Source organism: Pholis gunnellus, assembly GCF_910591455.1.
Source record: "Pholis gunnellus genome assembly, chromosome: 21".
NCBI classification, from domain to species: Eukaryota; Metazoa; Chordata; class Actinopteri; order Perciformes; family Pholidae; genus Pholis; species Pholis gunnellus.
Window position 1 is genome coordinate 10,219,175 of NC_136548.1, and position 16,678 is coordinate 10,235,852.

Genomic DNA, 16,678 nt, shown 5'->3' on the forward strand with positions numbered 1-16,678 from the left:
TACCTTAATAATACCAAAAATCAGTGGTGGGCAAAGCCTTCTCTGCTGGCCTAAACAGAATCACACAGTTAGAGCTATTTTATAATGTAATACTTTTTCTTCAATACACTACATGTATTATAATTTATAAAAATATTTTTCCCATTATCTTATTTCCTCATTGCACAGCTAGTCTTCCTCAGTTGCTCTGCTTCCAGTGCAGCTTGTTTTAAGTAGAGCTTTTATCCAATCAGATTTTACCTCTGTGTCTCTAGGTAAGAAGAGAGACCCCAGGCCTGCAGACTCACAAGTGAATCCATGTGCAGTTTAAGTGAATGGGGACGATATTGTTGATTGTCATATTCTTCAACCAATCAGATCTTTAGTTTGACATGTTGGGCGTATTCTTTGACGTGCCAGAGCTTGCTAGCTGGACTAGCCATACGTGATTGGTCAGTGGACTAGCGTGACATGTTGGGCGGTGACAATCCCAATATCTGCTGCCTCTGTCGAGCGGACATTTTGAGCCCTCAAACACATTAAAACGTATTCAAGAAATACAACTGGGGAGGCTCGACTGTCTTCACTGGCATCCATGAATCGAGAAGGACTTCTTACTGGAACTAAAACGCACGGATGTACTGAGCAACCGTGAGATTAAACTCTTTGTTAACAAAGAAAGCAGGATGGACTTTGTCTTTAAATAGTGAACAGCAGCTCTGGTGAGTTAAATGCGTTTGTTTTTACATCTGCAGTAGCTTTAATATGCTTGTTTATATATTGTTATTATTTGTCCTGCCTCTTGTCCTCCATCCCCTCTTTGTCACTGAAAAATGTCTTGCATTATGTTTTGGGTGATGAAATAATTAAATTGACACTTTTTAAATGAGAATTGTATCTTGATTCAGGAGGCAAACTCATCCAAGATGATGTGATACTGCCACCTCATGGTCAGATAGCAAACTGCAGTCTGAGCTGAAATAGAGGAGCCAAATTAGAACTATCCCATGACACTACATCATGAATAGAATAAATCCCCTGAAAACTTGGTAACACCGCGTTATGACATACTATACAACTGCATTTTACGGTACAGTATGTCACAAAAAAGCCACAAAAACATCAATGTATGATGATATAGTCATGTAAAAAGAAATCATTAAAATATAGTGTGTTATAAAAATGTCATAGTATATCACAAAAGTCAAAGGGTCAAAGGAAATGGTGCTCACTGAGGCTGCCAGATTTCTTTGCCAGGGTAAGCCACCAGCAGTCACTCAAATTTCAATTAAAACATTCTTTGCAGGGTGTGTGAAGGTACATGGATACAAAGCATTTCTAAATGTGTCACTGAACCAACAAGAAGACGTGACTGATGGCACAGATTAGATCACTGAAGCTACATGTTTTTCTGCCAGTTACATATTTGTTACTTGAATAAAGGAAAGGCGACACACGCCTAGTTTCCTCGCAACCTCAATTATTCAAACTCCTCATTTGTGTTAAAGTTGAAGATAAAGATGAAATATGAGTCCAGCAGAGGTCATTTAATTCATTCACACGCTGTCGATTTTTGGAGCTCTCAGATTCTTGGACTATCTTGCACCTGGAAGATGTCCCGCCTCTGCCTTTGCTCGTGGCTCAGGTCATGTTGCAGGTTTTGTTTCTCTCAGATTCAGTTTCCAGGGTCAGAGATACGGTAAGGAAGGAGATTAAAAGGTTATCAAATGTCCTATTCAGGACGGAGTTTAGAAAGCGGCTGTTACCAAACAAACCTAAATTCATGCATCATTGAGCAACAAGCAAGCATTTAAATTAACCCTCTTACTGTGTTCCTGAGTACCATAAGCTGTCACGAAACCCTACACACTAGATGCTCAAACAAATAAAGTTAATGATTACCATTTCATAATTAGTACATCATGAACCTTAATGTATAAACATGTAGCACACAGAGCAGAAACTGAAACAAAGACACTCAACCGTTGTACAAAGAAAGTGTTTTGTCTTCAATACAATCATATAAACTTGGTAACAGTCTTATTTAGTGTCTTGTTTCAACAATGGTATATACCAGCCTTGAATCCATTTGTTTTAGTTAACTTCTAATGTGTCTTTTATTTTAATGGTATTTAATCTTTATTATTATTATATACCATCATAAAAAAGTCCTCTTGTTGTCACTGTCTCTGTGCTCATTTATGTAAAAAAATGTTTTTGACATAACACTGATAGGGACATCTCGTTGTTGGGGCACGAGGAGCAGGCTCACCGTAGCCTTCAGATCCTGCAAAGAACACTCTTTTAGTTGATGTGAATTTTGGATTTGGGGAAAGTGGGATTGGTACATCTGTAGTATTGAGCAATTTCTGACATGCAAGTACTATGTCTGCGAGTCATTTTTTGGGAGCTCTGTTTTTGTATCGGTATCTGATTTGCCACTAAATAACAATAAAGTCTCTGAAAAACAAACATCAGCAAATACAGACACTTTAGTCCCCGCTGTGCACTAGAGGTCACAATTACCAACTAAACATAGCGAAAAGGAGAAATTAAATCATCAGGTCATCAAAACAATACCCTGTCTTCCAGGTGTCCTAATCCAGCCGATGATACTGTAGAGATGGTTCAGCAATTCCACTGTGGCCAGATTCTCCTTCAATATGTTTATTTTAACCACAGAATAATGTGTTAAGCCACCAGCAGTCACTCAAACTTACATTAAAAAAATCTTTGCAGGGTGTGTGTAGGTACATGGATGCAAAGAATTTCTAGTGTGGCACTGAACCAACAAGAAGACGTGACTGATGGCACATATTCATTCTCTGACGCTACAAGATTTCCTGGCAGTTACATATTTGTTACTTGAACAAAAGAAAGGCGACAAACGCCTAGTTTCCTCACAACCTTGGTTCACTAGTTTATCACAAGGCTAACGCAGGGAGTACAGGACTAATACACTTACATGCATCTACACAGTAAAAATCACTTTCAGAATCTCTTTCACATCTATGGTCAGTTAAGAGTCTGTACTGAAGACACCTACCTTTGTGTCTGTGTGTCTTTGTGCTGAGATTGGTAAAATAATCCTGTACACCAAAAGCTTCAAAGAGTATTGTTCTGCAGAGCCCTTAAGTTATTACTATCCATAACCCAATCAGACTCAGTGCATTAATGAAACCCTGTAATATTGTCTGTTCTTCTGCAGCATTGCAAACCCATTCACCACAGAGATCAGAGAGACTCATCCTACTGTGACATTGTAATGCTCACACTTGGACATCTGGTCTCCGGGCCGGGTAAATACAGGATACGTTTTTTCTTATCTCTTCATAATGTCTGTATTCTCATGTAGGATATAGAGATAGATTAAAAAGGTAACACAATTATATAATCTCCTCGATGACTGCAACAACTCAGCAACAATTCAGATCAAAGATGACATCACATACAGTAATCAGATGGATCCATACATCACCAAGATTTATCACCAAGGACAGTAACTTAAAAACGTGTCACTTACTCTGCATCCTAAATTATAGTGTCAATGTTTAGAAAACAACAAGGTTTATTTAGGCCCAGTCAATTTCTTTATGCCGCAGAAACTTGAAAGTCCAAACTATAGTTTTGCTCATGAATTTTATTTTCCTCCGTATTTGAAAATTGTATTTTTCTCTGTACCTACAGAACATAGAAAGAACTAAGTGAATTGCTGATCCACGTTGTGCAGACTTATAGTAAGTGATAAACTGGAATTACCATTTAATTACTATTTTCACATTTGTTTAGATACATATTCTGAATATTACAGAATGCAAAACAAAGATGAGGTTCGAGCATTGACACTGTACATACTTTATTATATATTGAGACAATATCAATACAACCACTAAGGGAGCAAAGCAGCATATTTGTAGTTGCTGGTAAATAGCAATTCATTGCTAGTTCCCTTAGCAATACATTGCTAGTTCCCTTATCCATCTCTTTGACATATTTTATACTTGTGGGCCAACAGTTAACATTTCAAGCCAAGCCAGCAGGTTGATCTTTAAAAAGCTGTATTGTTACCAACAATTTGCTATGTAAAGATATAGCGGAATAATGTCAACCTCAGCAGTGTGTTGTTATCGGAGTTGCTCCTTGCTTTGTTGATGTAGCCGGGTCGGCCGCGCATGTTCTTAGTGCGTGTTGATGCATGTGAGCGTGCTCTTCTGGTTAGCTCATGGCTGCCACGCTGCACTGCTCTCATATGGTGGTTACAGCTGACAACGCCGTCCTGACCGACAGCGGCGTTGTGGTAGTGTAGCCTCGGGTAAACAGCGTCAGCTTTTTCGCCCTTGTTAGCACAATGTTGCACTGTTAGCTGTGATCAACTGGTATGCCTTTGCCATGTTGAGAGCCGTTGAGAGGCAATTAAAATGCTCCCAATCCCCTCTTGATTTTAAGGTATCATTTGTGTTATTCTGTTAACTTTTAAGACTCCACAGAGACACCCTTGCATACTGTATCTTTGAGGGTTTCATAGATCTGTGAAATGGTTTAGTTTCTGTGCAAACAGCCTTTGTCACCAAGCATAAAGGATTACATCTTTAAACTTGAAAAGCCAGTTCATTTGCTGTCACAGTATGTGCAACACGCCAGGGCACATTCCGTGACAGCAAGAACAGTGTGTGCAAGAATTTAAGCACATACTGTATTTACAAACAACATCTCGACACACTGACTGAACTGGCATGTGACGCTACACAAATCATGTCCATTTGGTTCATAAGTGTGCTTGCACATTAACACTGTCAGAAAAAAACAAATACTGTGGCTGCATCGACGCAAACACATAAATTACAAGACCACAACCTCCTTTCAGATGTAATATGAACGTAGCAATACATACAAATTCAAGTTAGTTAAACCTGGAAGGCAGAAACATAGGATGCCAGACACAAACCTCAGGCAGTAACACATAATGGCTTAACTAAGAATTTTTTCAGACCGTGAATTTGTCATAATACATGATATGAATATATACATAACAAAATATGCAGGACAGTGTTTTCCAAAAACGGCACACTACATAGCTGCGTTGCTTCCAGTATATGCAAACTCTGACTGCTTCCTTATCTGTCATTTCATCATTTACTGTAACATTGTTTACGGTAAATACTAGAACGGAAGGTCCAGAGTGATGAATGACTACGGTTAGGATAGCTTATTGATCAGGAAATAGGAAGTCCATGCAGAATCAGGCAAGCATCCCCCCGAACAATCCATTCAAGCATCAACTTCTCCATATTTATAATAACTGTTGTTTTACCACTAATGTCATCCTCTGTATCAATATTCATTCTTGAGATTACATTTTGCAAAAAATAATGCGACATGGATGAAATAAAAGCTATTAATCGTTTTTCAAATGTGTAAGTAGCTGTAAGATAAAGAACAAATCATGCGACTAGATTAACCCATGGTAACCTTTATTGTCTTGGAATCACTGTTGTTGAGTGTTTGTTGATTTTATGCTGCTTGCCAACACTGCATGCATTGGTTTTCCAGTTAGGTACACACCTACTTAAAACATTCAGATTTACTGGCAGTCAATGGTGTGACTGTAAAAGGGGGGACTACACCCATTTCCAAAATTAGTGCGTGTTATTCCTATGACCTGAGCCTCCCTTCATTGTCTATGGAGCAGCTTCAGACTTTATACTAATTAGAGATTTACTTCACTGGTTTCTGGCTTTGAGAGAGTCATGTTCATAAATAATGATTGAAATTATTGAACTTTTCTAGACCATGGAAATAACATATTGGTATTCTTAATTTAGATGGTGGTACCCTTTACATTTCTAATGAGTAAACTGGGTTGCTTTTAACTAAACTAAAAATAAACAAAAAACGGAACTGAATGCTGGACTAAACATATAGAAGGTATATAAATCTACTGATCAGTGATTATAATAACTTCACAATCATTACACTCCTTTTTCAAAAGAACTTTCAAGAACTGATACGCTCAAATGGATGGCGACCGAAAGATAATAGAACGTTTGTTTGTTTATGGTCTTTTATTAAAGATCCTTTAAATAATTGCAAAATTGTTATTCTCACCCATTAAGAAGTCAACTATGACACCCTCACTGCAGACCCCTCAAACAAATCAATCATCCTCATTTTCTATGAACGTGCACCAGCCAGTAAGCCGTTTGGCAGGTGCAGACCAGATTTGACGAAGAGTGGGTTATATATTCTCCGTGTAGCATGAGGAGATTATGTGTTCAGTTGTGTGTGTGCATGGCTGTCTGTCTGTCCACGGCTAATCTCGCATACTACTGGACACCCATCCATCCATCCATTTTCCTCCGCTTATCCGGGGTCGGGTCGCGGTACTACTGGACACATGGATCAAAAAAAGTTGTGCTCATTTATGACAGTATGCTCAAGGACTTCTCATTTTGCAGTGTTTCACTTTTTCAATATCACATTTTGTTGACTGTTTTATACCATCATTGATTGCTGACTCCTCACTACTTTAAACTGACCAATACGGGCTGCAGGTCATCAACAACTGCTTCAGTTTGGAATCTTGTTCCGCTCGAGATTCTTTTCTTAAATTGGTCCCATTTATATGATTGTAGGAGCAGAAGTTACTTCATGCTTTTCATGGATAATTTATTGTCATTATGCAACACAGGGTTGCACAACGAAATGCATTTATAGCTAGTTGCTACACTAAACATGACAAAATATAACAAAAATATTAGTAAATTCCTCCAGTGCAACTTTTGGATTTGCATCAGGATAATGTGGCTGGTATCTCAACATAATAAATGTGACATCAGCGAAACATCAATTCATCCTCAAATATTATTCCATCAACTTTGACTTTTATATTTGAGCACTATGTTTTACATCATTGATGTAAGCAGGAATTATCTCGTCCCACCGAAGTCCTGCTCTGTCCTTCGGTCTACCCGTTAAGTGCGGCTTGATGCGGGATGCCACATTGGAGACATTTCTTTGTAAAGATGTGAGCCCAGGCTGATTTGCCTGTGACTGGACATGCAGGAGAGGACTGTGGAATAGCGTTAGGTCCTAGCTGGGTTAGCTTAGCTTCCATCGCAGCTCTCTTCCCTCTCATTCTGGGGTGGTCAATTCCGCTCTTGTTAGCGTTTGGTCCGGCTGGTCTGGCCGGATGGTTGTAAAGGTCTGCGTGCATTTTTTTTTTACAAGGGTAACCAATATCATTTGAGATTCAACATTAATTAATACTCCTTTGAAGCAAGTACCTCGACACTTAAATAACTTTCTAACAACTTCCTTGCGGCTTCCTTGCATGTGTACTAAAGCCTTTGGTAGAATATGACACCTAGTTTTTGTTTCTGCTGAACCAATTATGATGAACTGCATTGTTAGAAATGCACAATGGGAGGTTTGGTTCACTTGTTATGACGAAACAATTTGATTCTATTGTTAGAACCAGTGAAACAACAGATTTATGGGTCTTGGCCAACTTTTACTGTATAAAGCCTTGTTGCAGTGCTGCAGTCTCACGAGAAGGAGAGGCATAGGAGCCAAAGAAGTACATGTGAACAGGTAATTAATTGATTTTATTTTTAAATAAGATATTCATTTTGAACTGCTTAACTCACATTGGTAGCATTTTCCATATATATATATATATATATATATGTATAACTACAGAATTTCTTAACTTTGAAAGATGTCTTTTTTAGTTATTAGTTATTAGCATTTAGTTATTTGTGCCATTTTTTTCAGAAATTATTACACTTGCAGTCAATTAATATTTAAAAGAAGGCTGCACATGTATGACAATTTTGTCTAGAATGGACATTTGAATGTATATCTTGATCAATAGGAATTTAAATCTCATTTAGTTAAACAATTAAATGATTTAAAAAAACGTTTGCTTTTATAAAATCATATAACACATTTATAGTCCATGACTATGCATCCTTGGTTGGGTATGCAGTCTCTGAGTGCTTTGTAGTTTGTTAAATTAATTATTAAATACATTTGGTCAGCAGGTTCATATTTGGGGCTTTGGAGAATGGCAAATCTAAACATGTTGCCTGTGCTTCTTATAGGATTGATAAGTAAGTATCTAATTCAGTCTGTTTCAATTAAATACATTTTTATTTTTGTTGTATTTACGTAAATTCACTAACTGTCCTCTGTTTTTGATGTTAGCAGACTGATTTTTATCCAATTATATCTATGTTTGTTTTTATAGGTTCGGTGACTCCTGGGACGTCAGGTGAATTGACGTTTAGATAATCTCTTAGTAATTTGTTCAAAACCATCAATACACTTCATATTTGATTTGACATTTGAGATGTGATCATTATTCATGACAATTTTTTCTCCCAATTTCAGCACTTCAATGTCAGACATGCACAGATTTGCAGTGTTCAAACACAACACTAGTCACATGTTCCTCAGAGACGATGTGTGTAACAGCTTCCATTCTAGGTGGGCATTTCTTTATACCATGTTCTACTTTTGAGTGAAATAAATGTACTGCAGAGTTATGTGTTCTTTCCGCTAATATTGACGAACTCAACTTTTTATTTTGTAGCCACTTCATCTGGAACGACAGCACCTCAAATATTCAAGGCGTGTGCATCATCCTCCCTGTGTCCAGCCACAGGCTCTCAGACATTTTCAGCCAACTTGGGTGTTTCGGGTGCAGTTGCATCTGTTGAGTGCTGCAACACAGATGATTGCAACGGAGCCACTCTACTGTGTAAGTACAGATGTATAAATACCTCATTTAAGATGAAAAAACACGAAATAGACTTTGACATGCTTTAATTTTGTAAAGCTTAAATGTTCTCTCTTCGTCAAACTAATTATGTTCTTTTCTCTTTCAGTCCCTGCTGCTCAGACAGTTAACGCCCTACAGTGTTTGACTTGTAACCCCGTGACCTCTCAATGTACTTATACATTACAATGTAGTGGGGTGGAGGACCGCTGCTTTCAAGCGAGTGGTGAGTCTTAATCATACGTGGTTTCCAAAAAGTATTTTACAACCTTAAAGTATCTCAAACCAACAACTTGTGAGATCTGGAAAATCAACCAGTGGAGGAAAGTAAAGAAGTACATGTCCTGAACTGCTGTTCTATAGTATTTGTAGTATTTCTATGATGTGCTACTTAATACTTATAGTCCATTAAATATCAATGGTAATGATTGTACTTTTTACCTCAGTACATTCATATGACAGTTATAGTGACTAGTTACTTCAAGAAAAGTCAATACACTTAAGTTTTGATGTTCTAATATTCCCAAAATGTTACATGTCATAATTCAATAGTATTCAAAGTATAGTAATAAACACGTACGAAGTGAAAATAATTTTATTTCTAATATTTTAAGTATATTCTACATTATGGTAATACTTATTTTGATTAATTAGCAAACTTAAAACAATGAAGGCTGTGTAGTTAAACGATGATTTTTCCTCTACAGTGATAAGTGGGTACAGCACTTCAGCTTTTGGCTGTGCATCTACAAATATGTGTGCAGCTGCTGCAAGCCTGGGTAGCCTTCCTTTCATGCCAAGCATTGGAAGCATAAGCAGTGGATCATCCTGTTGTGGAACCAGTTTGTGTAATACTCTCACAACTGCTCCCCCAACATCAACAACTGCAACCCCAACAACTGCTCCCCCAACATCAACAACTGCAACCCCAACAACTGCTCCCCCAACATCAACAACTGCAACCCCAACAACTGCTCCTCCAACATCAACAACTGCAACCCCAACAACTGCTCCCCCATCATCAACAACTGCAACCCCAACAACCGCTCCCCCAACATCAACAACTGCAACCCCAACAACTGCTCCCCCAACATCAACAACTGCAGCCACAACAACTGCTCCCCCAACATCAACAACTGCAACCACAACAACTGCTCCCCCAACATCAACAACTGCAACCCCAACAACCGCTCCCCCAACATCAACAACTGCAACCCCAACAACTGCTCCCCCAACATCAACAACTGCATCCCCAACATCAACAACTGCATCCCCAACAACTGCTCCCCCAACAACAACAACCGCCACCCCAACATCAACAATTGTTACCTCAACAACGACCCAAGAGGGTAAATTCACATGCCACAATACAGTAGCAGAAGAAGCAGTGTAAAGGGGCAGGAAAGGGATACAGATCATTGAGAACAATGAATACAGCAAAGTGAAAAATAAAAATTAGTAAATTACAAAATTTGATACAAAATCAATATACATTTGATCAGTGGTGGGCCGTGCATTTTATACCTGGGCCTTCAGTTCTGTCCTACGACAGTTGAACCACCTCCTGGATTGCAGCTAGTACTGCTGTTTATGATTGCTATATATACATATATATATATATATATATATTTCTATATATTTCTATATATATGTATATATAGACATACATATATAAAAAATACACAATTTACATCCTATGCCAGTGTGGAGGTTGCAGAGGTACCACTCCCAAGGCATTGCTTTGCTTTGCTTTAACTTATAAGTTAACAAGTTGCAAATACCAGGTTGATGTATCAATTAAATATATTTTTATTTTTGTTGTATTTACGTAAATTCAGTAACTGACTTTTGTTTTTGATGTTAGCAGAGCAGACTGATTTGTATTCAATTAAATCTATGTGTTTGTTTTCATAGGTACTGACTGTCAATATAACGGGTTCAACTATAATGTAAGTCATATAGCTCTAAATGGATAAGAAACCAGATTTGTATCACTGTGCCCGAATAATTCATCTGACAGTCTCTGTGATTTCAGTCTTTGCACATAATCATTTCACTTTGGTCAAGCAACTCTCTTATATCACAGATATCAGAATCCTTTTGTCTTCTTTTTTAATCTGCCCATCTCTATCAACATTAGTGTGCTCAATTAAAAGTGATCCTCATTTGCCTAAAATTATCAAGTAACAAGATATTTAAAAATAGTGTTGACAGAGAACCAAATATTTGCTACTTCATTGTACTACATATATTGCGTGTCACAACTGTCATTTTGTCCCATTACCAGCTGTAGTTGTAGTAGTTCTAGTTTATTTAATTTTTTCCATTTTATTGGTATTAGACCTGTTATACACAGCCCACAAGTTGTATAAATATATGTACATGAACATATTCTCACATGTTACAGGCTGGTGAATCCTTCTGGACAGAGGGTTGCTCCCAGCGGTGTGAATGCCGTGCTCCCAATGACCTGAGCTGTTCTGCTGCATCCTGCACTCCTACACAAGAGTGCACCATCAGAAATGGCCAGCTGGGCTGTTTTGATGAGATGTCTACTTGCACTGTTACGGGCGATCCACACTACATCACCTTTGATAGGGCACTGGCCCATTTCCAGGGCACATGCTCATACATCATTACTGAGAGTGTGAACCCCGGCATCAATGAAACACAGTTTCAGGTAGTAGCCACCAATAATCACCGTGGCAACAACCGTGTGTCGTTTGTGTCAGCAGTGGATGTATACCTCTCAAATCAACTAGAGAGTGTGCATGTCAGGATTGGACCCAACAGAAGAGTAAAGGTAAGCTCTTCATTACTTGCAAGATGAAAAACCTTCTGTATCTCTGTATTGTAAATATAATTACAAACAACAGCCTCCTCCCTTCTTGTCCGTCTCTCTCTGATCTCTCTTCCTTCCAGGTAAATGGAAGTGAGGTGTCTCTTCCCACCACTGTGGGAACATTAACTCAGGTAGTAAGACAGGGAAGCTACATTGTGGTTGATGCCGTTGACTTGAAAGTTCACTTTGACGGCCGGAGCACTTTACTGGTCAGACTGGGCCAATACCATCAAAATAGAGTCACAGGCATGTGTGGAAACTTCAACAGGGATCCTTCAGATGACAAAGTCTTGCCCAATGGCACTTTGGCACAAAATGACAATCACTTTGGACACAGCTGGAAATCCTCCACAAGCCAACCAGGGTGAGATGTTATAAAAAGAACATGCAAGGTTCCCAATCCAAAGTCCAGTCAAAATAAACAAAGTCAGCTCAAATCTTAAACGTTTAATGTCTTTTCTAGATGTGGATCCACTGATGAAAGCAGTGATGATGGATTGGATGACTGTCCCTTTATGGAAGAATACTCTGAGCTCTGTAGTGTCATCACCAACAGTAGTGGTCCATTCAGTGCCTGTCACCTGCACTCTGATCCACAGCCATTTTTCAGTTCCTGTGTCTATGACCTCTGCCTCTACACTCCAGCCAATGGCATGCTGTGTTCTGCAGTCTCTGCCTACGAGAGCACCTGCTCTGTTTTGGGATTAAACATCCCTGAGTGGCGCTCTGCTTTGCTGTGTGGTAAGTTTGCACTGGGCTTATGGACAGCCAAAATAAAGAATGAGAGGTATAATCCTGAGTTTAACAGAACTTTGCCATTTGTCCTACTTGTGGAAAAAAGTAGTTTTTTACTTGTTTCGTCACTCTTTCTCTCATCCTGTCCTCGCAATTTCCATAGCTGAGTCAGACCCCTGCGAACAGCTGAACTGCACAGAGTATGAGTGGTGTGGTGAGAAGCACGGTGTGTACGGCTGCTTCTGTGATGAGCACCACCATCGGCCCAACAATGAGAGCTACGGTGAGGGCAGCTCCATTTGAAACACTGCTTTGTTTTACAGATCCCGGATGTGATATGTGTAAGATTAGTAGTAGAAATTGCTTCATAGTACAATGGCATTGTTTATGAAATATACACCAACGTAAGACCACAGAACAATAATATCCACTCAGGTGTTGGTTTATCATTGTTCTTTTGCCATAATATCCAATCCCAGAGCTTAGAATTCTGTCTGTGCACGACTGACGGCATGTGGAATCTAAAGATTACGGTCTTGAAAAAAAGTGCAATCTGCAGCTTAAACCAATTCACTTTTAAATTCTGCGTCAATTTTAAATGAATTCAGCCAATCTGAATGGCGCCCCTGAACAAATCTCAGCCAAGGCTCATGGGTATTGCAGTAATGTGAACCGTGCACAATGCCAAAAGGAGAGACGAAACATGATTTCATGGTAACAGTTTTAAAATGATTTAAATGGTCAATATAAACCTATAGGATTGTTACAATATCTGTGAGTCACAACTCTGTGGGTTTGTCACTATGAGCAACACCTTTCAAATGACATATATAGTAGTTACTTAATCCAGGAAAATATTGATTAGTGCAGCTTTAACTATGAGATTAGCTACAAACACTGCGGAATTGTTTTTTAAATCTCTCTCTCTCATACGTAGACTCGTCCCTCAGTTGTTCCAGTAGTTCAGGCACCATGTCTGTGTCGCGCTGCCAGTTGTTTGAAGCTGGCTTCCACTCCAGCGCCCTCCACCTCCGAGATGACTCCTGCAATGGAACTCTGCAGGACGGACGACTGGTGTTCCAATTTAACAATGACGAGCAGCTGTGTGGGACAGCTCTCAAGGTACAGTCCATTTTACACGTTAATGTGCTCCATCAGACATATTACAAGAACAAGCAACTTACTTAAAAATGGTTTACCATTTTGTCATTTCAATTTTAAGAGCAACGGAACCCATTTCATCTATGAGAACACCATCCAGGGCGACGTGGACCCTCATGGAGGGCTAATCAGCCGCCAGAGGAGCATTCATTTGCGTTTCTGCTGTGAATACCTTCTGACCCAGGCCCTGTCTATGGCTGTGGGCATCAACCCTGTAGAGAGGTGATAATAACAACACCATCTACTTTATATGTTTTATGCTAACTAAATACAATTAACACAGTCATTTGTATAGTGAACATATGTCCATAGTGATACGTCATGACGTATGTTTCAATATTCATGTTTTCAATAACAGTACCATATATTAAACAGTGCTACATCTGCACCTCAAACCTTTTTTGCGACAGTGATGCTCGATGATGACAAAGACTGAAAATAGTTAGTTATAATTTAGCCCTTGGTTGTCATAAATGTTCTGTAATTTCTCCACTACCCACATTCTGCACCCAATGTCTGTCCCCATTCTATGAATGTGAATGCGTCAGCAAGACATTGTTACCAAGAACTTGCCAGTGAATTGGTCCTTCTCAAGTGCAGTCAACTTCTTTGTTGTTTTTTTGCAGCATTGTGAGAAAGAAGCTTCTATCGGGCCAAGGACAGTATCGTATGAGAATGATCCCCTACCAGGACGCTGGCTTCCACTACCCACTGGCCAGTGGCAGCAACTTAGAAATAGAAATTGACGAGAGGCTATATGTGGAGATTCGGACAGAAGGAGTCGATGGAAGGCAGATCTCCACCATTTTGGACTCTTGTTGGGCCACGCCAGTCAACCTCGCCAGCTACCCTGTCCGCTGGGATCTCATACAAGAAGAGTAAACAAGTTATTACAACTTCATGTAGTTCAGCACTCTGATCACTGGTTCTTGATTACCCAGAAAATGATTTTCTACAGAAGGGCCTCTCTTCACTTGCTCCACCCTTCCTCACTTTCATAACTTAACCCTGTTTATTTTATAGTCCAGCTGGTAACATTGTAACTTCTATCTCCCTCCAGGTGTCCTAACCCAGCAGATGGTACAGTAGAGCTGGTTGCGAACGGCATCTCAACTGCGGCCCGATTCTCCTTCAAGATGTTCACCTTCAGCAACTTTTCATCCATCTACCTGCACTGCCAAGTCCACCTGTGTCTTAGGAGACACAACAACTGCACTGCTGTGAGTGTTACTGTCTTTGTGTGCATTCGTAATGAGTTTTGATAGATTATCAAAAGGTGCGTTAACAGAAGCCTCTGATGTTGTTTTCCTGCAGCACTGCTACCCAGGCCACCACAACCGAGTTGCAAGGGACGTATCCCAGCATGCCATGACGGGCATCTCACTAGGACCACTTACCATGCCGCTCAATCGGAAAGGTAAAACCCTCTTATCTCCTCATGACTTTTGCTCCTTTGATGACACAAATCTTGATGGATACATTTTATGTAAACTTGAATTCTTCTTTTACAGCCAGAATGGTGAAACCGAGCAGTGCCTCGGGCCAGTTGGCCCCTCTGGTGACCCTGCTAGTCAGTTTGCTGGCAGCCAAAACTCTGGTGTAAGGCATTCAAAGATGATCCATATTCTAAAATCACTCAACATACATTTGCTTTTAGATTGTATTTCTATTAGAGAGGCTTTTTCCTTGTGGTGTGTTCTGTTTTTGTGGTCTGCTGAAAATTGAAGTAATTTAGCTTTATAACCGTAAATGTGCAGCATACTGAAGCTGAAATCACTTGCCTTTTGTTGTTTTCACTATATAAGGTGTTTAACGAATGTATCCTTAGTTTCTTTGCCGGGGTTGTTATCATTAGATTTCTATCATATAAGAAGTAACCAACCATGTATAATGAAGGTTGAACATATAAATAAATTTTCTCAATGCATGGAGTATGGATCTCGTTTTCTATTGTCCATAGTAGAAGGTTGTGTGGGTGCTGCAAGCTTCCAGCATCACTTAATAATTTCATCAACAATGACCAGGTTATGGCTTAATACCTGCAAGCCACTGCACTGTAATGTATTTTGCTCTGTTGTCCTTTAGGCAACAAAGGAGTGGGAAAGACAATTTAGCCAGGATCTAACAATAAATTGAAGGCACGTGTCCTGCTCACTCTCAAACACAACCAGCAGAGATGTGCAGCAATACATGAAGGTCATATCCCAAGGAAGGTAAATAAATGATCACATAAATAAACAAAGAAATCTGATATTAACAGGACCTATCTCTGTAATTTATTTTCTCCAACAAAAATATACAAAATAATTGTTCTATTGTGCAGCTCAAGGTGGTGTCACATTGACATTTTGGAGGAAATTTGTTTGTAAATAATCTCTTTCCTCTCTCTCTGCCTTTACTTGTGGTATTTTTTCTAGATTACTTTCCCTGTAAACTCACGCTCTCTGGGTCAGATTTAAATTAAAGTATCAGATATCACTGATGCAGTGCAAAGTCAGAAGTGACGTGAATCAATGAACACATCAATTGCTCATCAGTTGAAATGGCTGATTTTAATCATCCTGTAACCTGATTTTAGTGACATCTGATACTTTCATTTAATCCGACCCAAGAGAAGGGAATAGAAATCTGCACTAATACCTTAATAATACCAAAAATATAGAAAGAGAGGGAGAGAGTGCTGCAGTAAAAAAATATAATTCCCATCATTTACTACTGTTATGACCACATTAAACATCTTACAAAGAACTTCTTTAGCTGATTGTAAAAAGTTAAACTAGTGTAATTATTATCATTAAAAAACAGAGAAACAAAAAAACCATAAAAGTGACAAAACAATAAAAACATCAAATCAAAGGAATGCAACAGACGTGACACAATACAAACTAGGCTACTTTTTCAACGATTTTAAGATGCAGAGTGTATCAATCAGTGGCGGGCTGTGCATTTTATACCTGGGAACTTCACTGTTGTCCTGCAGCTGAAATACCACCTTATAACCTCATGATGGCGCCACAGCTATGGTTATTATTCGTTTCTAGGGATGTAATAATAGACTAGTATATTTGGAAAATGCAGAAGCTGACCAATCACGGCACACACTGCACCTCACTGCAGAGCTGCTCCTGAAAACTGAGCTGCACGTAATGCTGACGTAGTGCCAGAGCCAGCTAGCAGGCTCT

At 39.2% G+C, this 16,678-nt stretch overlaps 1 protein-coding gene across 2 annotated transcripts; it reads left to right on the forward strand.

The window, feature by feature from the left end:
* Window positions 1-7,512: 7,512 nt before the first annotated feature.
* On the forward strand, window positions 7,513-15,423 carry LOC306713044 (alpha-tectorin-like). Of its 2 annotated transcripts, none has more exons than XM_079182583.1 (18): window positions 7,513-7,569; window positions 8,022-8,090; window positions 8,228-8,251; window positions 8,371-8,466; window positions 8,573-8,740; window positions 8,868-8,984; window positions 9,466-10,107; window positions 10,673-10,707; window positions 11,166-11,561; window positions 11,681-11,964; window positions 12,064-12,341; window positions 12,499-12,618; window positions 13,273-13,457; window positions 13,558-13,718; window positions 14,123-14,374; window positions 14,557-14,716; window positions 14,811-14,913; window positions 15,008-15,423. In XM_079182583.1, the coding sequence occupies exons 2-18, from the start codon at window positions 8,045-8,047 to the stop codon at window positions 15,097-15,099; spliced, it is 3,159 nt and encodes a 1,052-aa protein (XP_079038709.1). In that variant the 5' UTR covers window positions 7,513-7,569; window positions 8,022-8,044; the 3' UTR covers window positions 15,100-15,423. The 2 variants fall into 2 exon arrangements, with proteins under 2 accessions (XP_079038709.1, XP_079038710.1); XM_079182584.1 differs by having other exon boundaries at window positions 7,522-7,569; window positions 8,019-8,090.
* Window positions 15,424-16,678: the final 1,255 nt, after the last annotated feature.

Excerpts from the sequence above, each read along its gene's own strand:
- LOC306713044 (XM_079182583.1), top strand. The coding sequence starts at position 8,045 with ATGGCAAATCTAAACATGTTGCCTGTGCTTCTTATAGGATTGATAA. Across the intron at positions 10,108-10,672 it reads CTCAACAACGACCCAAGAGG|GTACTGACTGTCAATATAAC; the intron begins GTAAATTCACAT and ends TTGTTTTCATAG. Across the intron at positions 14,717-14,810 it reads GACACAACAACTGCACTGCT|CACTGCTACCCAGGCCACCA; the intron begins GTGAGTGTTACT and ends GTTTTCCTGCAG.